General features: G+C 43.9%; 1 protein-coding gene across 2 annotated transcripts in view; it reads right to left on the bottom strand.

Annotated features, from left to right (window-relative positions):
* SNX17 (sorting nexin 17) overlaps positions 1–26,057 on the bottom strand; it is a 167,498-nt gene that overhangs the window by 63,910 nt on the left and 77,531 nt on the right. For both annotated transcript variants that reach the window (XM_030198587.1, XM_030198586.1), the window contains exons 3-6: positions 21,383–21,500; positions 14,062–14,126; positions 13,661–13,771; positions 12,110–12,200 (exon numbers count right to left, since the gene is read on the bottom strand). In XM_030198587.1, coding sequence (XP_030054447.1) covers positions 12,110–12,200; positions 13,661–13,771; positions 14,062–14,126; positions 21,383–21,500 — 385 coding nt within the window. The remainder of the gene's footprint in view (positions 1–12,109; positions 12,201–13,660; positions 13,772–14,061; positions 14,127–21,382; positions 21,501–26,057) is intronic.

Genomic DNA, 26,057 nt, shown 5'->3' with positions numbered 1-26,057 from the left:
GAGCACCTGTTTAAAGTCCAAGAGGTAAAGAGAAGAGTATTCAGAAGTATAAACCTCTTTGGAAAAAGGACAGAAGAAATATAGTTTGGTTAATATGAAATGAAAAGACAATTTTCGGAAGGAAAAGTGGGAACTGTTTGAATAGAAACTCCTTCATCCGAAAAACAATGAAAGGGTTCTCTGCAAGAAAGTGCTTGAAGTTCCAAAATGCTCTGTGCCGAAGATAAGACAAGAAAAATAGATTTCAGACTAAGATCTTTAAGAGTGGCTTAACGGACATGCTCAAAAGGAGCTGGTTGAAGCGCTCAGAGAACGAAAGGAAGTATCCACTCTGGACAAATCATCCAAAGAGGATGCAAATTATTAACTCCTTTCAAAAAGCACACAATATCTGGATGTACTGCAAGGGAGAAATGTATTTATTTCTGTATTTGTACCCCACATTTTCCAATTAAGTTGTTGGTTCAATGTGGGGTATAATATACTTCTGTTAGACGTGTTACACAGATGTTTAGAATAGATGCATGCCTCGATTCAGTTTCTGTTAGTGGTCAAGCAACATGGTCATCGGTGGTCATCTTAACTATGTGGGTTTATCAAAGAATTTTCTAAAGAAGTGTGCTTTCAGGTGTTTTCAGAATGCTATGTAGCCATTCGTGCATTTTATGACTTTCAGTATTGTGCCATATCTTGGGGCAAATGTATGTGAAGCTGGTTGAGTATGAGGATTTGTATTTTAGGCCTTGACATCTGGGAAAGAGTAAGGTGAGATAGGTTCTTGCACCCCTAATTGCGTTGCGCATAGGTAGTTCTTTCAGGTTTGTCATGTATTCTGGTGCAAGTCTGAAGATGATTCTGTATGCCAGAGTGCATATCTTGAAGGATATACATTCTTTAATGGGTAGCCAGTGGAGGTTTTGAAGGAATGGTCTTGCGCTTTCGAATAGATTTTTACCAAATATTAGTCTTGCTGCTGCCGTGTTTTATGCTGTTTGCAGATTAGTCCATGCATCCGACATATGCCGTTGCAATAGTCTGCGTGGGCGAGGACATGGATTGGATTAGTGTGCGGAATAAATCTCTTGGAAATTAGTTTATGCGTTTCAGTTCCACGTGGTTTGGAACATTTTCTTCATAGTGTTTGAGATTTGTTTATTGAGGGATTGATAGCAGTCTATGATGACTCCTAGGATTTTTAAGTTGTCAGATATTGGGAGGGATGTATCCATGGAACTGATATTTGGGAAGTGGTCGGTATTGTGTGGTGATGAGAGTATTAGGCAGTGTGTTTTTTCCTTGCTCAGTTTAAGCTTGAACGACGATGCCCAGGATTCCATTACGTTTATGCCATCCGTAATCCTGGTCGCGATTTTGTACAAATTATTTTAAAACAGGATATAGATTGACACATCATTGGCATATATATGAAGGGACTGAAACCTTGTTTGGATACTGTTTGGGGAAAGGGGTCCATCATTAATTTGAATAGCATTGGTGAGAGTGGCAAGTCCTGGGGAGGACCCCACATTCAGCTTTCTATAGAGGGGAGAGAGAGGAAATTGTCTTCACTTGATAGCATCTGGTAGTCAGGAATCCTAGGAGCCATTCAAGTACCTTCCCTCCAATTCCAATTTTGTTGAGTATTTTATTGAGGGATCTGATGGTCAACCATGTCGAATGAGCTTGACAATGTCAAATTGTAGTAGAAGAATGTTTTTTTCCATTTGCAATTTCCTTTTTAAAGTTGGCCAATAGTATAGTCAGCACTGTTTCGGTGCTGTGATTAGGTCTAAAGACTGACTGGGATTTGTGTAGTATGGAGAATTTGTTGACGTAGTCAGTTAGCTGGTTGCCCACTATGCCTTCCATTATTTTAGTAGTTAGAGGTATGGATGCCACTGTCCTATAGTACGAGGTTTCATTGATGTTTCTCTTGGCATTCTTTGGGATTGCTGTGAGCAGTATGCCCTTGAGTGAGAAGTGGCCTTCCTGAAACATGTAGTTGAGATGGGAGGTGAGTTGATCTAGATATTATGGATACGGCCCCTTTAACATGCCAAAGCCGCAACCTGCTTCTTGATAGAATTGAGGGCCAACCCTTTTTTTTAAGCCCTCCTGTAAAAAGGCGAGAATATGGGGTAAAGAAGCTTTAAGTGGAGGAATTCTAGATTGCTTTCACCAGCTTTCAAAAGTTCTCCAAACTAGAGTATAAGAAGCAGAAGTCAAACGCTTTTGTGCCTGAAATGAAATAGTAATAACTTGTACTGAATATCCTTTCTTCCTCAGCCATGCCCTTTCAATAGACAGGCCATAAGACCAAAAGGGGAGGAATCCCCCAAGAGAATGAGACTTTGATGAAGCAAACCCTTTTGCTGAGGAAGATGCAATAGACAGGCGACTTGAAGGTGCATGATATCCGCATACCATGGTCTCCTTGGCCAATTCGGAGCCACTAGAATCACTTTGCCTCGATGAAGAGCAATGCAGCATAATATTCTGCCTATCATAGGCCACAGGAGAAAAACATTTAGGAGATCCCAAGTCAGCCAAGGTTCAACCAAGGCATCCATCATCAAGGAGCCCCTCTCCTTTCGGCAAGTGAAAAAGTTGTGTACTTGAGCATTGCGACTGGATGCCATGAGATCCAAAATAGGTAACCACCAGTGGGTTGTGATGAGGTGAAATGCTATTTTTGAGAGTTGCCATTCCCCTGGATCCAGAGATACCCCTGCTCAGGTAGCTGCCAGAGTATTCAGAGACCCTGCAATATGGGTCGCTGGTATCGGAGGAACGTTCATTGCCACCCACTGAAAGAGAAGATTGAGATTCCCTGGCTAGGGAAACACTCTGTTCCCCACTGCCTTTGATGTATGAAACGGTTGTCATGTTGTCTGAGAAGTTTCTCACTGGTTTGCCTCATAAAAGAGGGGCAAAGGCTAATAGAGCTTTCTGAACTGCTCGGAGCTCCAATCTGTTGATGGACCAAGATGCTTCCATGGTTAAGCATTGGCTCTTTGCTGTTTGTTGAAAACAATGAGCTTCCAGCCCACTAGACTGGCATCGGAAGTGACGCTTTGGAGCAAGACACTTTGTTGTCTCCTCTGGCAGCTATTCTACCTTTGTCCAGTGGCAGAAAGGGTAGTGTCTGCGAATGAACTTGCTGCGGAAGTCGCTGCAATAGATGTCGATGGTGGTGAGGCTCTCCCTCTAAAGCAAGCTGCTGAATTGAAGAACTCTGGAGAAGCTGAAGTGCATGCAACTCCCAAAGAGGTAACGCTGGATATTCTCTGGATGGCTATCCAGAAATTGGATATTACCCTAAGAAAGACCGCAGTGGACACTACTATACTTGAAAGTAAAGTTGACAATCTGACTTTTAACAGTGGATAAAGACAAAAATGTCTTGATCAACACAAAGTGAAAATTCTTAACGCTGTTGCCACTGTAATTACTGATCAAAAATCTTTTTATATAAAGATCGAGCAACTTGAGAATTACAACAGAAGAATGAATTTGAGAGCGCTGAACTTTCCAGAAGTATTTGGAGTGACCCCTATAGATATGTTTAAAACGTTTCTTCAGGAAATATTGCATTTCTCCTCAGATTCAGTTCCCCATTATGAATAAAGTATATTATTTATGTAGTTCAACAAAAAATGCTATGGAGGTTCAACCTATGGATGATGAAGTAAAAGCTGGAGCTATAGTTCAGCCAATTGATGGAGGAATCGATTTAAATAATATTTCTGCTATTTTGGAGGCCTCTTTTTCAGAGGTGAATGATCGTGCTACCTTGACTGTTAACTTTGTTTTCAAACAGGATTTAAACTCAGTAATGAGATTACACTTTAGAAATGCTGGATCCTTATTCTGTGGATATATCCTGATGTGACAAAATCTACACAGGAAAGGAGAAAATAAGTTTTGGTTATGAGAGAAAAAACTACGTTTGGGGGCCTCCTTTATTAGTGGAGCCCTGTAAGTGCTCCTTCCCACTCTCTTTCCCCTAACATAATTCAGGAAAGTCTGATCCTCCCATGTATACTACTAGAAATAAAGGTCCAAATATACAGTGCAAGAGATAGCCTCCTCTTGGAAGTTTGTGATACTGATCCTAGACTTTTCTTTTTTTTTCCCCTTTTTTTATTTTTAATTTGGTGGACCAATCTCTGACCAGAGACTCTGGTCAGTTGATGTACAGTGACACACAGCTGTTCCTTTATTCCTTCTCTAAGCCTGATGCTTCTGCTCTGTGGGCACAAGTTCACCATTTTTGTAGAAGAATATGAAACAGGGATTTTCATGTTTCACCCAATTTCAGGACTGCTATATCCCACAGGTGCCGGCCTGGTCAAATATGGATGCCATGGAAGGAGAAATTATGTTTTACCTGATCATTTTCTGTCCTTTAGTCCTACCAGACCAGTCCAGAAACTCTTCCTAGTTGTATATCACTGAACTTGCTTCCATTCTGGATGGTTCTCTTTCTTATTTCACAGTTTGAAATATTTCTATTTTGAGATTCCTATAACTTGTCATCAGATTTTCAGGCAGCTCCTGACACAGTTGGAGAACTGTGTATCAATACAGTATAGTGGTGCTTTATGGATATGCATGATGAATGAATTTGATATTTGACCTGAAGTGTGAACATGAGCTTGCCTGGTCATTTAAAATACTGTGCATTCTAAGGAGTAAATCAAGCAGAACTACATTTTTTTCTTTGTCTCCATCTGCTGCTTGATGGACATAACCCCCATGTTCTGGACTGGTCTGATAGGACTAAAGAAAAGAAAATCATCCTCAAGTAAAGACAATTTCTCCATTGATAATATGCATCATACTAGGACTTTTTGCTCAGTATAAGATGAACTGATGGCACCTGTAGAGTGCAGCAAACTTTTTTCTTATACTGTATATTGGAGGCTGTTTGTCATTTTATACTGTATGATTTATTATGGATTTTAAAAAAATTGTAATGTGCTTAGCTCAGCCTAGGCTGAAAAGGGCAGAACACAAGTGCAAGTCAATTTTAAAAAATAAATTAAAAGACCACCACCACTCCCCCTTCCCTGAAATAACACACTACACTGTGCACCTTAGTCCATGGACAAGCAGTAGTACACAGTAATGTTACTTTTAGTTAATTCTAATTATTCTACAGCTCTGCATTTGATACCAATCTCAGAAAACAGCATCGCAGGCTGCACAGATTGGTATGTGACCAGTTCCTGCTGGTATGTAGGGTCATTTATCACAGCACAGCCAATGAGTGGGAAGCCATCTGCAACACTGTTCTGATCAAGGAGGTTGGATAAAACAGGAGACGAAGTGAGCCTATCTAGTCCATTGTACGAGCTGAAGCCAGTAGGCGGAGCTTGCCATTTTAGTATACCCAAAACAATAGCAAACACTACTGAAAACAAACAGCAAAAGATTATTAGAAATAAGGGACTGCCTATATGTGGTCCATCTGTAACAAGTCTAAAGCTATTCCAGTTGGATAGGCAGTGTCTTAAAAAGTGGAGGACAAAAGTTTTTTTTTGTTTTTTTTGTTTTTTTACTTATTGGACAGCTTTTTAATTTTTTTTTAAAGCTTCCCATATGTAGATATAAATATCATGAAATCAAAACTGAGTATCATTAGAACAGCTTCAAAAATTACTGTAGCTGGTAGAAACAGCAATTATAAACTCTATTATGTGCACATTTTTCTACACTGTTCCATACAATACAGATGGCCTAATTTCACTGAGGATATCCTGTTTCCTGATGGGTTTATCTTAACTGTTGTTGTAATCTGCCTTGGAAAGCCTGGTGCTATAAAGATGACAGAATATACTAAAATTAAATGGAAGTAGAATTAAACTCTCCTTTCATTGGGGTACGTGGAATCACATCTTCATCTGTTTTGTAGAAGTTTACCTTTTAGATACACAAATAGATTATTCTGTTTTTGAAACATATTTCAGGAGCAAGTGGTTTTATAAGTCAAAATAAAAAATAAAATTTTGTTTCATGCAGGTCTCTCTTGCTTAAGCATAACTAAATGGGCTATAAACCCCTAATGCTGTCCATTGGTTTTCTTATATTTTGTTATGACTTATAGTGTGCCAAAACTAAAAACTCTTCTCTCTTCTATCTGGTCGCATTTTCAATATGGTAATACTAGGGTCCAGCTAAGAAACAGGTTATTTTGAGTTAGTATTCACTGGACCAAATTTGATTTCCTTGTGCCATCACTATCCAGCAGGTAGGCAGCGTCTTAAAAGGTGGAAGATAAAGGACTTTTTAAATTACATTTATATCACACATTATCCCAAGCAAACTCAGGTTCAATGTGGTTTTCATTTGAAAATACAATGAGACAGAATAATAGAATTCAGTTATATCATGGGAGCAAATAGATGGATATGTAAAGTTGGGATTAGAATATATACACAACTGGGCATTTAAAAATGTGTCCTTTAATGATGCCACATGTTCAGAAATCATACCCATAAGTATAGGCAGTTATTCAAAGATTATCACTTGCACACACCAGAACAGGCATCCATCATATTGCAAAAGTAAATAACCTCCTCAGAGTACATCCAAAATTTAATTTTTATTTTCTTATTTCCAACTTCCAAAATTCCAGACAGCACATGTACAGATCAGCAGGACCCAAAGCACTCCAAAACAAGTAAAGTCACAAACAACACAGTTTCTAGCTAACTGTTCAACCACCCTTAGGATTCACCTTTGGGTTTAAAAAGCAAAACTATATGCATGTAAGGTCTGGATAAACAAATTATAACAAAGTTTAAAGCAAATGTCCATATGTAATAAGTGGTAGCAATAATGAAACAATGATGGAATATTCACATTACAGGCAGCCTGAGCCAACCGATTTAATTTTCCACTGAACATAATTAACTTTGTATGAACTTGGTGGCTAACAGTGTGCTGAACTGGACAATGTTGGCACATTTAGACTGACTCTGGTCTTCTGCATGAAGGTAGCTCTGCCCTCATTATTCAGTATCTGTCTTTTAAATAGTAGTAATAAAAAATATCAAGTGCAGTTTTATAATATACCACTGCAATCCATAAAACAGAAGGAGCAAGTTCCCACAAGCCATCTTTTCCTTTAGGCACAGAAAAAGAAAAAAAAGATTGCTCCCAGGTTTCAACCTAATTCATGTTTAATGTCATAAATAACTAAATAAATAGAAACTCTGAATGTTGAGCATCTGATTCTCATAACATGATGGCTGTTTTAGTGGCCCTTTACCAGGAGAAAACAAACCTCTGCATGAATGTAACATGCTAGGGTGTCCCTATAACCAGCCCCTCCAAATGACACACTGATTACGACTCATGTAACTAATTACTACTCTACCTATGAAAAGTTATTCAGTTATTATATTTTCTCTGTGTACATCCATATGCTGCAAAAGCTGGCATGTTTGAAAATATAAGTGAGATTAAATAAAAATGCTACCAACAATAAAGAACGACAACATGGACGAAGCAGCTCATAGGTTTGTTTGCTTTGAGTGTATGCAGAACGACAGCTGTGAAAGGAAGGGGAAACACAGACTAACCTAATTGGCTTCAACGTTTTCACGTCACTTCATTTCCTGTTTTATCTAACCTCCTTGGTTCTGATAGTGGCTCATCTCAGGGATGGAGATGAACTGCAATTAAGCTGATTAAAGAATGTCAGTTGAAATCAAGTTCTTAACCGAGGGTGCCATAAAAGTTTATTTGCATCATTTGCTATACTTCTCCTCCGCCCCCCCCCCCCCAAAAAAAAACAACCCACACAATCAAAGCAGTTTAAAAAAGGCAAACCAGCTGAATTTAATGCAGCACAGAACAAAAAACAGTAACAAAAATTTCTTGGTTTCCCCACTGCTTTATTTTCCTGCACTATTCTAGTCACTCATGACCTCAAGAAGGCTAGCTCAAAGAAATGGGTTTTCAATCTCCGTTTTAAACAGTCTAATCGTACCTCAGTGCTAAGGTACTGAGGCAGAGAGTTCCACAAGTGGTGGAATAAGGTCAGCTCAGAGAATAAGAAATCAAAAATCAGACAAGTAATGAGGTAATCCCAAACAGATTGTCTTATGTGCTAACACAAGTATCTTGTACATTATATAATATAAACATGGAAACCAATGTACATCCTTAATAACGGTGTTAACACTGTCAGATCGCCAGACTACTCCAGTAAGTTTAATGGCTACATTATAGAAAGTTTGGAGAAGTCGATTAAGGAGAAATTATGTCTTACCTGATTTTCTTTCCTTTAGTCAGCTACACTGTTTTGCACAAGTGGGTGTTATCCCTTCCTACCATCTGGTAGAGGAAGAAAAATCCAAATTCTACCAGTTACATCAGCAGTATAAGCTGGAGTGCTCCCTGGAATAATGCACTATGCACGCACCAAGCATTAGAAAGTCCCTTTTTGAAATGCACCCATGCCACAATCAACCACTGCAGCCGCAATGAATAAAGCGAGTATACCACACAGAGTGGCACTCGCTATCCTGTATATTCCAGGATACAGCAATATCACAGGAAACCTGTATTGCTGCCAATTACAATAAGGACAGATTTCTCTGATTTCAATTTCATTTTTTCTTTGAAAGAACTGAAAGGAATCACAGAGCACATCCAGAACTCCGGGCTAAAGTTTTCCAAGGGTGGACTGCAGAACAATGTAGCTGACTAAAGGAAAGAAAATTATCAAGACAGACAATTTCTCCTTTCTTAGCATCTAGTTACACTCTTCTGTACAAGCGGGATGTACCGAAGCAAATACACAGAGTGGTGAGAAAAGGCCCCCCCCCCCCCCCCCCCCCCCCCCCCCAAATGACAAAGACCCCCAATCTGGCCAACACATCCCCCGCCACAAAGAAGCTCCCAGAATGCCGAGCCTCCCTGACCCAGAACAATGGCCACCTTCATGACCACAGTAACCAAGGCATCTACCTTGGGGGAACGCCCAATACAACCTCCTCAGGGGCAAAGATATAAAGGCGATCAAGCACCCTAGCCCCACTGAGGGGCTTATCCACGAACTCCCATTCAGCCACCATCATCTGTAGGGAGGCCTTATGAAGCAGGAAATGCTTCAGAGGCCCCCGTGAGGCCCTCCATCACATTTCCTCCTCCTCCTCAAAGCCCGAATCCACAAGGGACTGCAGCATCCGAAGGATCCAAGGCCTCAGGAAGGCCCAGGTCCTCTCTGTGGTGCTTAAAACCCAGAATAGGGGCTCCACCAGCCCCCATTAGAGGAGGAAGAACTAGCCTCCGCCTGCAGGACCTGCTTAAATCACCTGCATTAAACTCTGGAGCCAAAACTCCAAGGGCTCCATCAGAACCCCTCCCCTCTGCAGGTGGACCCAAAGTGTGTAGGGAAGAAACACTCCCCCCAGTCCTCCAAGCCCCTGAGAAGCAACAGCAGGAGAGAAAACTGCCTCAGAGAAAATAGTTGCTGGTCCCACCAAAGATATCAGGACCGTGGGTCACAATGATTCAGTGCGGGAACAGGCAACATCAATTCCAACGGGCTACCACCCCCAGGGGCCATTTCTGAAGTAGGAAACAGCTCACTGAAGAAAGGACAGATAGGGATGGCAGCTGTGCTAAGCAGCTGGCTCTTGCAGATGCTACAATATCTGCCGGCAGGGATGCTTTCCCTATTGATCAGGCCTGACCTGGTCCAGGGCTTTGGCATATCTGCTACTCCCCTGTTCTCCCTGGGTGCAAGCGTTTTTTCTTTTTTGAAGCCATAAGGCAGCTTTTTCTCCCCCCCTCCCCCCCTTCTAATTAGCTTTATTCCATGTAAAGAGGAATACAGCTAGCCAGATCAAATTGAAAATGGCAATTTTATTTTTCTTTTGGAGCCCTGGGGCTGCAGAGGGAGCCCGGGGACATTTTGCACCCAAACTGGGTATATAAGCAAGGAGGGGTGATAGGGGACGAGGACCCACACCCCTCATGCAGGATCCCTTAGGATCATGCCAAAGCCTCACCCAGAGGCATTAAGAAGTGCAACTTGGGGCTATGGAGCCAAGCCCCATGCTCTACCAGGACCAGAGAACCTGGGAATGGCTGTTAGGTTTGCCCACACTGTACAGCTGCGGCCAGCAGAGCAGGGAGCTAGGCCAGGGAGTAGAGCAACTAACAGCACAACCGAGCAGAGCAACTAACAGCACAACAAAATACTGGATTGTTCCAGGGAGCACCCCAGCTTATACTGGTGATATCACTGGTAGAATTCAGTTTCTTCTACCTCCACCCACTGCAGAGCAGTGTGGCTAGATGCTAAGGAATGGTATATTTCAGTAGACAGTTAAAGTGAGTTCCCATAATCTAATCTACTGATAACTAAAGCATATACTCGTTTATGTAATGAGTGGTCCAAGAATGGGCACACAAACCTAATGGCACATAAAGAGCTAAAGCAGCTTAGAATGGCTTACGCAATGCGTTGTTCAAAGGATAGAAGTGAATCTAAAATTTTTATTGAAAACTTCAGTGACAGGGTGTGACCTAATAACCATGGGGTACTGTAGGTAAGGAGAGATCTTCTGATACCCAAATAGCTTGAGATTTAATAGGATTTAGTTTCAGGTGATCAATTAACCATGATGCAATTGCATGATGCCCTTAAGGCAGAACAATCTGGTAGGCTATTATCAACATAGGTAATCAGTTGAATGTTGTCTGCAAAGAAATGTGCAATGATGTCCAAATCCTATTTTAAAAAGTGCTAATGGGCTAAGGAAAAGGTTAAATAACTTAGTTATGAATGTCAAACTAGTGCACAACACCCAAGGTGTACAATATTTGTTAAGAACAAAAGGATTGTTAAAATCTCTCACTTCAACCTGATGGGAGCACATGATACTCCAATGTCTTAAAAGCATCTAAAGTTTATATTAAAAAGAGCAAGTTTCAAAACTACCTACTATGAGTACTTTTTGGCCATGATCTTAGCTCCCGAAGATAAAGGCAAAATGTATCCAAAGATTTATACTTATCTGCTCCACAGATACACATGCAATTCTTGTCTGAAAATGTAATTCTTTACCTCCACAGAACAAGGAACGACCACAGAAGGTGGAGGAACCCACAATCCTATGTCAAACTAGTACAGCAGAAAGGAGGATGATGATCTGGCCTTTGCAATAACCCAGGGAGATGTCAAAATTCAATTGCAAAGGCCAGACCATCCTACTCCTTTCTACTGTATCCCTTATCTCCACCCCAGAACACCACCACTAAATGCAATCACACTTACATGCACTGTGAAACAAAGTGCACACACACATATGCATATGGGCTAGTCAATTTTCAGACAGGTGCTTTATGCAGGCAAACTGCTTTTTACCTGCAGATACCCTTTCAAGACCGCCCTCCCCATTTCAGTAACCTATACTGAAAATTAATTTCTGTGTATTAAATTCAGCTAAAATATATTTTCTTCACATGAAACATTAAGTCTGTAAGAAAACTTGTGACGTATAAAAATGAAAAAAAAAAAAATCTTTTATATCTCCACAGTTGTCTGTTTCTTTCTGATAAAATTCCTTTCTTACTGATAAAATTCCTTTTGGGGCTTCTACTCAACTTTAACTTTACAGCAATATGTTTTCTTTGACCTGGATAATTTTGTTGCCCAATTGTGGTAAACCAGATACAGTGCTGTTTACAAATTTTCCTGATTTTTGTTCCCTTTATTAATTTGCTGCTCAACCCACACCCCACGCCAATGTGGTGGACTGGTGTGTATGTGTAAGTTGCATTTTCCATGTTGTTAAGACCTGAATATAATTTCTGTGTATTCACACACACGCTCACTCAAGAATTCTTTTATTATTTGAAATTTCATTAATTAAAAAATTGTAAAGAAAACTTCTCTGGTCCAGATAAATCTACATGATGCTGATGACATGTATTTAGGGGAAGGGGGGGTGGAGTGAAAAAATGGGAAAATATCAAGATTTAAGAAGGCCTCTGAAGAAAGCAGTCCATAACAGTTTGGTACAACCAGCTACTTGGCACTCAAGGTAAATCAAAAAACAAAGCAACAAAAAGGCAAGACACTTACAGGAAAATGACCCATCCTTTCCTTCCCTCACAAGGAACAGGCTGAAGTATCCCACCAAGTCATCTGGCAGGTCAAGCTTGGAGGCTGCAGCCTGCAGACAGAGAAGAACTCATTTTCAAAATGTTTATCCTTTAAGTAAAGGAATTAGAATGCTCTGAAAGAATGAACTACCAGATCCTTGGGGTTTCAAGGGGCTCGATGAAGGATGGAACACAGTTATTTGTTTGTCCTGATTTACTTTCATAATGTTTACTGAAAGATATGAGCAGACTGAATTAAGGAGTTGGGAATGTTAATCTAAAAAAATGTATTGGCATTTTCAAATTTCTTTTTCATGGCTGTGATGTTTTATGTTAGGATATTATGTTTATTTTATGATAAAATTATTTTGTTACATGATTTGTTAGCATTCTGTTGTAACTTGCCATGAACTGGCTTTCTCAAGAATGGCTGAATATACATGCCACATTAAATGAAATTAAAGGTCACTTGAGATAAATTGGCATGGAGTAGCCACCAAATGATTAGAGCAATTCCCAATGTGGCTCCTTGTGACAATGGGCAAGTTATTTAACACTCCATTATCCCACGTAGAAAACAAACCTTAAATTATGAGCTCACTAAGGACAGGGAAAGTACCTGTACATAATAAGTAAACTGCTTTGGTTGTACCACAGAAAGGTGGTATATCAAATGCATAATCCTTACCCTCATTTGCAGGACAAAATGTATGATGGTTCTACGACTCTGGATTTTCTCATCTCTTAAATAGAAATTTTATTCATTTCCTTCCCTAAACTTTATAGTCTACTAAAAGAAAGTGCATCAATTTCCAGTGTTCAGCATGAGGAGAGCTGTTCACTTAGCAATCCTCCACTATACCTGCTCAATGAAGCAGGAAGACCTAGTATGGCCAGTGGGATTTGGTTTAAGTTTCTTCTGACTCCCTAGGATCTGCCTCTGTTGACCTAGATATCTTCTCCCTACTCCCCCCTTTCATGTTCCTTAAGATCTTCTTGAGTAACCCTCCGTCTTTACCAACTACTTCAATCATCTGTCTTGAACTTAACTCACAAAGCATCTTTTAACATTCATTCATTCTGGCTGATTCATGGGCGAATAGAGGGGGGAAAAAACGTTTTGCTTGGCATCCCTGCAATGAATGTTTTACCTTTAAAATATTGGGGATCCTGAAGGGCTACATAGAAATCCAATACACATTATGATGAGACATACTTCCTAGATTACAGATAGGCACTTAAACTCAGTTATACTCAAAAATAAGTTACTTCCTTCTGCCCCTGCAGGACAATATATCTCTAGTTCCTCTCCTCAACCTTATGTACCATTTTTCTACCATCTCCCACTCCTTTTTTTTTTGTTTATTTCAACTATTACCGACTATACATTAGTTTATTTGTATTGACATTCTTTATTTGAAGAGTGGTTAATCATTAAACATTTTCATTTAGACAGCACATGAGCATGGTAAAGATCACAAAGCAAAACCACCACCATGCATATCACTGAACACCCAGATTTCACACTTACTTCCAGCACCTCCTCTGTTCGGTCAGACGTAAGAATTGTGACCTTGATTTTCTGTCCATTTGAAAGAGACACTTCCAGCTGTACCTCTTCTGTGGGGATCTGTTGTGTTTCCTTACAAACAAGAACATTTTACAGGGTTTAGCACTGGCCATCACAACTCACACATATGAAGCAGTACCAGAAGCATGTATAAGATAGAAGAGACCAGACAAAGGAAGAGGGAAGAGGAAACTGTTGCAATATCCCAGGAGGAAGGGTTATGATAGACACAAATATATCAAAAGGTACAAAATCAGACACAAGTAACCTTTTCCAGTAGAACGAGGAGAGACAGATGCAGTAGATTCAGGAATTTTAATTTATTATCATGTCTAGCTTTTCAAAGTTTAAATTTTACTCACCTGCTGGGCTTTCCGCAAGAAGCTGTTAAATGTCTCACTCACTCCCAATAATGGGTCTTGACGCACTAGGGATCCACAAAATATGAGCATTAGAGGCACACCACCAAATCAATGTACTGGAACAGACAGCCATAAAGCGAACGCTACATACCTGTAGAAGGTATTCTCCGAGGACAGCAGGCTGATTGTTCTCGCTGATGGGTGACATCCACGGCAGCCCCTCCAATCGGAAACTTCACTAGCAAAGGCCTTTGCTAGTCCTCGCGCGCCCATGCGCACCGCGCATGCGCGGCCGTCTTCCCGCCCGAACCGGCTCGTGTTCGTCAGTCCCATATGTAGCAAGACAAAGCAAGGGAAGACACAACTCCAAAGGGGAGGCGGGCGGGTTTGTGAGAACAAACAGCCTGCTGTCCTCGGAGAATACCTTCTACAGGTATGTAGCATTCGCTTTCTCCGAGGACAAGCAGGCTGCTTGTTCTCACTGATGGGGTATCCCTATCCCCCAGGCTCACTCAAAACAACAACCATGGTCAATTGGGCCTCGCAACGGCGAGGACATAACTGAGATTGACCTAAAAAATTTACCAACTAACTGAGAGTGCAGCCTGGAACAGAACAAACAGGGCCCTCGGGGGGTGGAGTTGGATCCTAAAGCCCGAACAGGTTGTGAAGCACTGACTGCCCGAACCGACTGTCGCGTCGGGTATCCTGCTGCAGGCAGTAATGAGATGTGAATGTGTGGACAGATGACCACGTCGCAGCTTTGCAAATCTCTTCAATAGTGGCTGACTTCAAGTGGGCTACCGACGCAGCCGTGGCTCTAACATTATGAGCAGTGACATGACCCTCAAGAGCTAGCCCAGCCTGGGCGTAAGTGAAGGAAATGCAATCTGCTAGCCAATTGGATATGGTGCGTTTCCCCACAGCCACTCCCCTTCTGTTGGGATCAAAAGAAACAAACAATTGGGCGGACTGTCTGTTGGGCTGTGTCCGCTCCAGATAGAAGGCCAATGCTCTCTTGCAGTCCAATGTGTGCAGCTGACGTTCAGCAGGGCAGGAATGAGGACGGGGAAAGAATGTTGGCAAGACAATTGACTGGTTCAGATGGAACTCCGACACAACCTTTGGCAAGAACTTAGGGTGAGTGCGGAGGACTACTCTGTTATGATGAAATTTGGTGTAAGGGGCCTGGGCTACCAGGGCCTGGAGCTCACTGACTCTACGAGCTGAAGTAACTGCCACCAAGAAAATGACCTTCCAGGTCAAGTACTTCGGATGGCAGGAATTCAGTGGCTCAAAAGGAGGTTTCATCAGCTGGGTGAGAACGACATTGAGATCCCATGACACTGTAGGAGGCTTGACAGGGGGCTTTGACAAAAGCAAACCTCTCATGAAGCGAACAACTAAAGGCTGTCCTGAGATCGGCTTACCTTCCACACGGTAATGGTATGCACTTATTGCACTAAGGTGAACCCTTACAGAGTTGGTCTTGAGACCAGACTCAGACAGGTGCAGAAGGTATTCAAGCAGGGTCTGTGTAGGACAAGAGCGAGGATCTAGGGCCTTGCTGTCACACCAGATGGCAAACCTCCTCCACAGAAAGAAGTAACTCTTCTTAGTGGAATCTTTCCTGGAAGCAAGCAAGATGCGGGAGACACCCTCAGACAGACCCAAAGAGGCAAAGTCTACGCTCTCAACATCCAGGCTGTGAGAGCCAGGGACCAGAGGCTGGGATGCAGAAGTGCCCCTTCGTCCTGTGTGATGAGGGTCGGAAAACACTCCAATCTCCACGGTTCTTCGGAGGACAACTCCAGAAGAAGAGGGAACCAGATCTGACGCGGCCAAAAAGGAGCAATCAGAATCATGGTGCCTCGGTCTTGCTTGAGTTTCAACAAAGTCTTCCCCACCAGAGGTATGGGAGGATAAGCATACAGCAGACCCTCCCCCCAGTCCAGGAGGAAGGCATCCGATGCCAGTCTGCCGTGGGCCTGAAGCCTGGAACAGAACTGAGGGACTTTGTGGTTGGCTCGAGATGCGAAGAGATCTACCAAGGGGGTGCCCCACACTTGGAAGATCTGTCGCACTACACGGGAATTGAGCGACCACTCGTGAGGTTGCATAATCCTGCTCAACCTGTCGGCCAGACTGTTGTTTACGCCTGCCAGATATGTGGCTTGGAGCACCATGCCGTGACGGCGAGCCCAGAGCCACATGCTGAAGGCTTCCTGACACAGGGGGCGAGATCCGGTGCCCCCCTGCTTGTTGACGTAATACATGGCAACCTGGTTGTCTGTCTGAATTTGGATAATTTGGTGGGACAGCCGATCTCTGAAAGCCTTCAGAGCGTTCCAGATCGCTCGTAACTCCAGAAGATTGATCTGCAGATCGCGTTCCTGGAGGGACCAGGTTCCTTGGGTGTGAAGCCCATCGACATGAGCTCCCCATCCCAGGAGAGACGCATCCGTGGTCAGCACTTTTTGTGGCTGAGGAATTTGGAAAGGACGTCCCAGAGTCAAATTGGACCAAATCGTCCACCAATACAGGGATTTGAGAAAACTCGTGGACAGGTGGATCACGTCTTCTAGATCCCCAGCAGCCTGAAACCACTGGGAAGCTAGGGTCCATTGAGCAGATCTCATGTGAAGGCGGGCCATGGGAGTCACATGGACTGTGGAGGCCATGTGGCCCAGCAATCTCAACATCTGCCGAGCTGTGATCTGCTGGGACGCTCGCACCCGCGAGACGAGGGACAACAAGTTGTTGGCCCTCGCCTCTGGGAGATAGGCGCGAGCCGTCCGAGAATCCAGCAGAGCTCCTATGAATTCGAGTTTCTGCACAGGGAGAAGATGGGACTTTGGATAATTTATCACAAACCCCAGTAGCTCCAGGAGGCGAATAGTCATCTGCATGGACTGCAGGGCTCCTGCCTCGGATGTGTTCTTCACCAGCCAATCGTCGAGATATGGGAACACGTGCACCCCCAGCCTGCGAAGTGCCGCTGCTACTACAGCCAAGCACTTTGTGAACACCCTGGGCGCAGAGGCGAGCCCAAAGGGTAGCACACAGTACTGGAAGTGACGTGTGCCCAGCTGAAATCGCAGATACTGTCTGTGAGCTGGCAGTATCGGGATGTGAGTGTAGGCGTCCTTCAAGTCCAGAGAGCATAGCCAATCGTTTTCCTGAATCATGGGAAGAAGGGTGACCAGGGAAAGCATCCTGAACTTTTCTTTGACCAGATGTTTGTTCAGGGCCCTTAGGTCTAGGATGGGACGCATCCCCCCTGTTTTCTTTTCCACAAGGAAGTACCTGGAATAGAATCCCAGCCCTTCTTGCCCGGATGGCACGGGCTCGACCGCATTGGCGCTGAGAAGGGCGGAGAGTTCCTCTGCAAGTACCTGCTTGTGCTGGAAGCTGTAAGACTGAGCTCCCGGTGGACAATTTGGAGGTTTTGAGGCCAAATTGAGGGTGTATCCTTGCCGGACTATTTGGAGAACCCACTGATCGGAGGTTATGAGAGGCCACCTTTGGTGAAAAGCTTTCAACCTCCCTCCGACTGGCAGGTCGCCCGGCACTGACACTTGGATGTCGGCTATGCTCTGCTGGAGCCAGTCAAAAGCTCGTCCCTTGTTTTTGCTGGGGAGCCGAGGGGCCTTGCTGAGGCGCACGCTGCTGACGAGAGCGAGCGCGCTGGGGCTTAGCCAGAAGGAGGATTGTACCTACGCTTACCAGAAGAGTAGGGAACAGTCTTCCTTCCTCCGAAAAATCTTCTACCTGTAGAGGTAGAGGCTGAAGGCTGCCGGCGGGAGAACTTGTCGAATGCGGTGTCCCGCTGGTGGAGCTGCTCTACCACCTGCTCGACTTTTTCTCCAAAAATGTTATCCGCACGGCAAGGCGAGTCCGCAATCCGCTGCTGGATTCTATTCTCCAGGTCGGAGGCACGCAGCCATGAGTCTGCGCATCACCACACCTTGAGCAGCGGCCCTGGACGCAACATCAAAGGTGTCATACACCCCTCTGGCCAGGAATTTTCTGCACGCCTTCAGCTGCCTGACCACCTCCTGAAATGGCTTGGCTTGCTCAGAAGGGAGCTTGTCCACCAAGCCCGCCAACTGCCGCACATTGTTCCTCATGTGTATGCTCGTGTAGAGCTGGTAAGACTGAATTTTGGCCACGAGCATAGAAGAATGGTAGGCCTTCCTCCCAAAGGAGTCCAAGGTTCTAGAGTCCTTGCCCGGGGGCGCCGAAGCATGCTCCCTAGAACTCTTGGCCTTCTTTAGGGCCAAATCCACAACTCCAGAGTCGTGAGGCAACTGAGTGCGCATCAGCTCTGGGTCCCCATGGATCCGGTACTGGGACTCGATCTTCTTGGGAATATGGGGGTTAGTTAGAGGCTTGGTCCAGTTCGCCAGCAATGTCTTTTTTAGGACATGATGCATGGGTACTGTGGACGCTTCCTTAGGTGGAGAAGGATAGTCCAGGAGCTCAAACATTTCAGCCCTGGGCTCGTCCTCAACAACCACCGGGAAGGGGATGGCCGTAGACATCTCCCGGACAAAGGAAGCGAAAGACAGACTCTCGGGAGGAGAAAGCTGTCTTTCAGGAGAGGGAGTGGGATCGGAAGGAAGACCCTCAGACTCCTCGTCAGAGAAATATCTGATGTCTCCTTCGTCTTCCCACGAGGCCTCACCCTCGGTGTCAGACACAAGTTCACGGACTTGTGCCTGCAACCTGTGTCTGCAACCGTGCCCGACTCGACTCCGTGGAGCCACGTCCACGATGGGAGCGTCGAGAGGTAGACTCTCTCGCCTGCATCGGCGAAGCTCCCTCCGCCGACGTAGTCGGGGAGCCTTCCTGGGAGGCGACCGCAGTTGGTGCCGCACGCGGTACCGATGCGGAAGGCCTCACCTCGGGCATGGGACCAGCCGGCGCCTCGCTCGACGGTACCGGTGGCGCAAGCACCCCCGGTACCGGAGGGGTAGGGCGCAACAGCTCCCCCAGGATCTCTGGGAGAACGGCCCGGAGGCTCTCGTGCAGAGCGGCTGTGGAGAAAGACATCGATGTCGATGCAGGAGTCGATGTCAAAACCTGTTCCGGGCGTGGAGGCTGTTCCGGGCTGTCCAGAGTGGAGTGCATCGACACCTCCTGAACAGAGGGTGAGCGGTCCTCTCGGTGCCGATGCCTACTGGGTGCCGACTCCCTCGGTGACCCAGAGCTCTCGGTGCCGACACGGGAAGGAGACCGGTGACGATGCTTCTTCGATTTCTTGGAGCGAAGCATGTCACCAGAGCTTCCCGGCACCGACGAGGAGGACGTCGAATCCAGCCGTCGCTTCCTCGGGGCCGAGGCCGAAGGAGGTCGGTCTCGGGGGGGGCTGTACCACGGGAGCCCTCAGGGCAGGAGGAGACCCACCCGAAGGCTCACCGCCACCAGCAGGGGAATGGACAGCCCTCACCTGCGCTCCAGACGAAGCACCACCGTCCGACGACATCAGCAAAAGAGGAGGTCTCGATGTCACCGACGCCGACGCGGCCCTCCGATGTCGCCCCGATGCAGAGGGTCGATGCCTCGATACACTCGATGCAGTCAGGGGCGAAGATGAAGGTCTGGGCGCTGACAACGTCGATGCACTGGATCCTCCCGGTGCCGATGCCGACGAAGAACCCGAGAACAAAACGTTCCACTGGGCCAATCTCGCTACTTGAGTCCGCTTTTGTAAAAGGGAACACAGACTACAGGCCTGCAGGCGGTGCCCAGCCCCTAAGCACTGAAGACACGACGCGTGCCTATCAGTGAGCGAGATGACCCGGGCGCACTGGGTGCACTTCTTGAAGCCGCTGGGAGACTTCGATGTCATGGGCGGAAAAATCACGCCGGCGAGATCAAAAGTCGAAATGGCGGAAAAGGCACCACAAAAACAAGGGGAAGAAAACTTCGACCCGAGGCCTAAAAGCGGCCTACCCCGACGACGAAAGAAAACTTACCAGGGCAAAAAAATGGAAATATGGGAAGGAAAAAGACCGGAGAGTCTCCTTCCACACAGAGTTTTTTTTTTTTTTTTTTTTTTAACACGAAGTAAGAACGACGCGCGAGGTCGACTTTCCGGGGCGCGACACGGCGAAAACACGACCGTACCGAGCGCGGACAAAAGAAGACTGACGAACACGAGCCGGTTCGGGCGGGAAGACAGCCGCGCATGCGCGGTGCGCATGGGCGCGCGAGGACTAGCAAAGGCCTTTGCTAGTGAAGTTTCCGATTGGAGGGGCTGCCGTGGACGTCACCCATCAGTGAGAACAAGCAGCCTGCTTGTCCTCGAAGAAAATTCTTTATAATCAGAGCACTGCAGGACCCAACACAGATAGAATTTATCATGCACTGCCAGATCACCTCCACTCCCAAAAGCCTCTGAAGACAGAGCCAGGGCCTCCAAAGCCCTCTAAGTTCAGGTCTAATACTTAATTATGAGAATAATCGCTATGCATGCAGATGTGTGTCCTACGATAGTGGCGACAAGCCTACATACCAGCATAAGAGCAGCCAAACCAAATAATCCAAGAGCTCACTGGTAAAATGATATAATACCAAACAAAACTGTGAGAAAGCAATAAAAAATAAGGAGAAGTGCCCTTGGATAACACACCCACATGGTAGTCAGCTTAAGTGACCACTAAATGGTGTGAAGTATTGCACTTCATTCATCAGACAACTCAGTCCAAGTGATACTTTTTGTGCAATCATGTGCCCAACTGTGCCATCAAATAAATGTGCACAAATATAATGAAACAACAACATAATATTAATCATCCAGCGCATGAAAGTGAATGATAAAGTACTTTGTGACCTGGCGTCAACTAACATTGAATGATGCCTTGGGCTCCAGCAGGTACAAAACTTCCAAAATATGTCAGAGATCACACGAAACTCCCCTGGAATGAAGCACACCTTCATTCCAGGGGAGTTTCGTGTGATTTCTGACATACTTTGGAAGTTTTATACCTGCTGGAGCCCAAGGCATCATTCAACGTTAGCTGACGTTGGGCTCAAAAGATAAGTACTTTTTCATTCACTCTCATATGCTAGCTGATTATATTATTTCATTATATTTGTGCACATTTATTTGATAGCACAGTTGGGCACATGATTGCGCAAAAAGTATCACTTGGAGTGAGTTGTCCGATAAATGAAGTGCAATACTTCACACCCTTTAGTGGTCACTTAAGCTGACTACCATGTGGGTGTGTTAAAATATCCAAGGGCACTCCTCCTTAAATTTTAGTGCTTTCACCTGGTTTTGTTTTGCATAAGAGCAGCAGAAGCAACTCACCAGCCTGCATATACTTCTCTAGCTGTTCCCTCCTTTGCTCCACCTCTGCAGCTGTGAGAGTAAAAAGCTTCTTGGGAGGAAAGGCCGGGACCACATTGGTGCCATACTCTTTTCTTAGCTGAGGAAAAAGAAAAAAAAGATAGCCAAATTACTTTAACCAAACAAACAAACAAAAAAAAGTCAACAACATGAGTGTGGGAGGAGAGAGTCTAATACATACTCTAGGGTTCAAGTTAGCAGAACAGCCCTCTGAAAAAAAAATTATGGGGCTGTTCTAGTATCTGGAGACCCAGAATTAGGGATGTGCACAGGAAATATTTTTTTCCCCTAACCATTCATCCATTTGGTTTATATTTGGATTCTGAATCATTCATTTCCATTAATACCAACGGAGAAACACAGACGTAGTCTGCCTGCTTTGTTTTGGGGGTGGGGGGGTGGGGCCTCTCTCCCGCCCCTTAGATGGGTATTATTAATTTGGATCTTGCTCACACTTTTTTCAGTTGTAGCTCAAGGTAAGTTACATTCAGGTTCACTGGGTATTTCCCTGTCCCTGGGAGGCTCACAATCTAAATTGTACCTGAGGCAATGGAGAATTAGGTGACTTGCCCAAGATCACAAGGAGCAGCAGTAGAAATTGAACTGGGCACCTCTGGATGTCAAGACTGGTGCTCTAAACACCAGGCCCACTCCTCCACCCCCAACCTACATACACTCTTCTACACATACTATAATTCCTTCAGCTCGCACCCTTTCCTCCCAGCATGCCACCACTAGCATCTACTTTCCCACTTGTTCAGCAGTACTTCAAATCTTTGTACTATTTTATAGGCTTTTATTCTTTTATTTAGACTTTCATTCCTCTAACTTTTCCTAACTTATTTTTCCTTTTTCCATGTTTCCCCTCTGAATTCTAAGATTTCTTCTTCTGCTACCCATTTTATTCTCTCAGCATTTCCTTTAGATTTTTCTGTCCTATCATCTTCTCTCTTTGACTTATTTTACAGGCTCCATTTCTTTTCCCTTGTGTTTTTCTTTATCCTAACTATATTCTTCTATGTCCTGCTCCCTCTCCTTCTGCTCTCAAATACACCACCCTTGACACAGTAATTCAAGGCTTCTCAAACTACAGGTTATGACCCAAAATAAGGTCACAAAAGCCATATTTGGGGTCACGATCTGGGTGAGCTGTACTAGAAATATAATGAGCCTGTACCTCAGGGTGAGGCTTTGTGCTTTCTATGGCTGTGATAATGGGTTTGAAGCAAAAGAAAGTTGGATAAGCCATCTAATCCTCACACACATTTCTTCTCTCCTCCACATCTTCCTCCTTGCTTCTCTTTACACCATCCTTTCCCTCTTTCCTTCTCTACTTCCGCCCCTTCTCAATCCTCTCTCCTCAAACCATTCTCTCAGCAATTCTTCCCCTCTCATGTTTCCTCCTTCCTCTCCATTTCCTTTCCCACTCCTCCCTCTGCCTTCTTTCCTCCTTTATTCACACCTTTTCATACCCCCTCCTCCCACCCTCCCCTTCTCTAGCACATACACACTCACACTCTTTTCCTCCTCCCATACACATTGTTTCTCCCTTCACTGCAAGTTTTTTTTTTTCAAATAATATATTTTGATATTGCAACATATGTGGAGTTCTAAAAACATTTTTGATAAAATGAGATTTTTGGACCAATGACTGAAACCTTAATCATAGGGTATCTGAGGTCCCCTTTTCCTCATTTTTTGATGAGTATATATGAGTTATCAGTGTATTAAGTAACATATGAGCTTGCAAATGACACTCAGCTTACCATGCCATACTAACACCAAGCCCAAGAACTCAAACTGCACCAACCCTACCTATGAAAAGCACATCAGTACACCTTCAGTTTGGGAGGGGGAAAGAACAAAACGGACTGCAACAGATTCCTACACAGAACCTACATGGTCTCTCACCTGTTTTGCATGGAAAACCCAGACTTTCATCTAGTGAAGCATAAGAGACTAAAAATTAGAAACAAATGTACAGACAGAAAATAAAACACAAAAACCCAAGAACCCAGATTCAGAAGTGGAACACTAGTGAACAAAATACAAGAAATGAAATATCAGATTTGAAAATGTGCATAATTGGAAATAAATACTTTGTACCTTTGATCATTCTATTTTTTCAGATGGGTTAGTTCCAGCCTCTACCACTTTTGCTTGTTTTTCCTCCTAAGCTTTTTTTCCAGGATCTGAATTGTATTTTCTGTTTTCAGTTTTCCCTGTCTTCCCTTCCTCTCATACCTGCCTCAGTGATCCTTGTTTCATTTTTCTCCATTGCCCTTTTATCTACCTATAGCTAGATTTTATTCTTTCTTCTCCCCCCTTCAGTCTTCAGTGTCCCTCCACTTTCTACACTTAGCTCTCTAGTCCTACCAATTCCACGAGTGTCTCATTCCTACTAATAGATATATTCAGCACTGTACACAAAACATGAGTGTCCCTGCTTGACAGATATTACAATCTGCTAAAGACAAATAGGTCAAATAAGGGATTAGGGATGTATTCATTGTATGAATGATTAAAACAAAAAATGGGGTTAAGAGTTAGACAGCTCAAACTCATCCATAAGGTGTCACCCTAGTACAATCAAGATATTCGCCTCCTGAAGAGGAAGTGTAGAAAACTAGAAAGTGGTCCAGACAAATCTGATGAGAACAAAATGCTTTGGAGGAAGGCTATCAGGGATTATAAGAAAAAGACTGTAAAAGCTAAAAACCTTGACTACCAAGAGCAAATTGGTTGCAACCACTTAAATACCCATAAACTCATTCTTAATAGGCTTCTGTCCACTGAAAACTTATCAGTAACTGTAGCCACTCCCTCTGCTAATCAATTAGCTATGTACTTCAAACAAAAACTAAAATTAAGGGGGCTAAGGGGGCTGTACTGCAATTTAAGGCCACTAGCGTTCAAGCTTGCATCAAGAATCCTAGTCTGGATGCTGGTATTGCAGCTGACTTTGGCCCTCCTTTCTGCTACCCACTCATGAGACTGTCAAATTCGTTCTCAAAAAGTATTCTTCCTCACAGTGCCTTCTGGATGCTTGTCAGAGTTATTTATTAAAAACTGCACCGACAGGATTCATTGACCTTCAAAGCTCATATCTTGTTTATGCTGACTCAGGGTGCTTTTCTTCAGAGGAAAGGTTCCATAATGCTTACCCCGATCCCTAAGATCCCTAAGAGAACCTCAGCTTCATTGGAGACGTTACTAATTACAGGCCAGTCACTTCTATCCCGTTGTTAACTAAGGTAATGGAGGGAATAGTTGGCACTCAGCATATGAATCACCTTTCCTCTTTCTCTCTCTTGCATAAATCCGTTAGACTTTAGGCCTTGTTATAGTTCCTAGATAGTCTTGACCACCTTAGTCCTTTAGTATCTAATTTTAGGAAAACAATCAATCTAGGCTTTTAGTGATGCAATTCAAAATGTCACGTGCCTTTGACCTTGTTGATCATGAGTTACTTTTAAGCCTGTTGGACCAATTCAGACTGTGTGGGGAAGTTCACTGCTTCCTAAATTCTAGATTACATCAGGTGAACCTGTCAGGTTCTCTCTCACCATCCTGATCTCCAGACTGTGGGGTGCCACAGGGCTCACCACTATCTCCAATCCTGTTCAATGTTATGATGGCTCCATTAAGTGAAAGACTGGAAGCAGCGAGGTTTTGCTCTTTCATTTACGCAAACGATGTCACAATCTATATCCCTTTCAAGAAATAGTCCCCAAGATTAGGCTTAAGTTAATAAATAGATAAGAATTTCTTTTGGTAACCAACCCCTTTAACCATACTGTATATAATAATGTTAACACTGACAACGCATCCTAGTCCCTGGACACTATGCTTAGGGTAATAGGTGTAATGACAGTCACCTCACGTTTGAGCCTCAGGTTTCCTCAGTAGTGAAAAAATCCTTCTCTTTGGAAGCTGAGGAGAATTAGATCATATTTCTCACCCAACATCTTTAGTTCAATCCTTGATTTTAATTCAATTTGATTACTGCAATTCCATCTATACTGGATGTAAAGAGGGTGTCCTAAAACAGCTGCAAACAGCTCAAATACAGCAGTTAGGCATGTCTTCAAGGTATGTTTTGATAGAGCCGTTCCGTTATGCAGGCTGCATTGAATGCCCATTAAAGACAGGATTATTTTTAAATTATATGTTTTTGTCTTTCAAATATATGGCATTGACACCAGATTACACGCAGCCCATAATAACTATTCCCCTACGCAATATAGCCTCTGGTTCTAGGAACTACCTTAGATCTTCCAGATTGCAAAAGAGTGTACTATAAGTTACTATAAGTTGGTTCACTCCCCAGACTTTAGATACCAAGGTGCTAAATGGAGGAACTCACTGCCAATGGCAATCAAGGGCCAGCCTGATTACTTGGCATTTCGCAAAAGACTGAAAACTTTCCTTTGAGAGGTTTCTACCCATTGATGGAGTGTGTTAAGATTATAACTGGCCAATGGTTTATTATTTAGTTCTTACTTGTGCTACTCTGGTCTTACTTGATACTTTGTTTATGGATTTGTAAACCTTGCCTACCGTTTTATTTATTGTAAGCAACATTGAACTCAAATATGCTTGGGATAATGTGGTGTATAAATGTCCACCAACCATC

Source organism: Microcaecilia unicolor, chromosome 3, assembly GCF_901765095.1.
Source record: "Microcaecilia unicolor chromosome 3, aMicUni1.1, whole genome shotgun sequence".
NCBI classification, from domain to species: Eukaryota; Metazoa; Chordata; class Amphibia; order Gymnophiona; family Siphonopidae; genus Microcaecilia; species Microcaecilia unicolor.
Note: the sequence above shows the minus strand (reverse complement) of the source record. Positions and strands in the feature narration are given on the sequence as shown.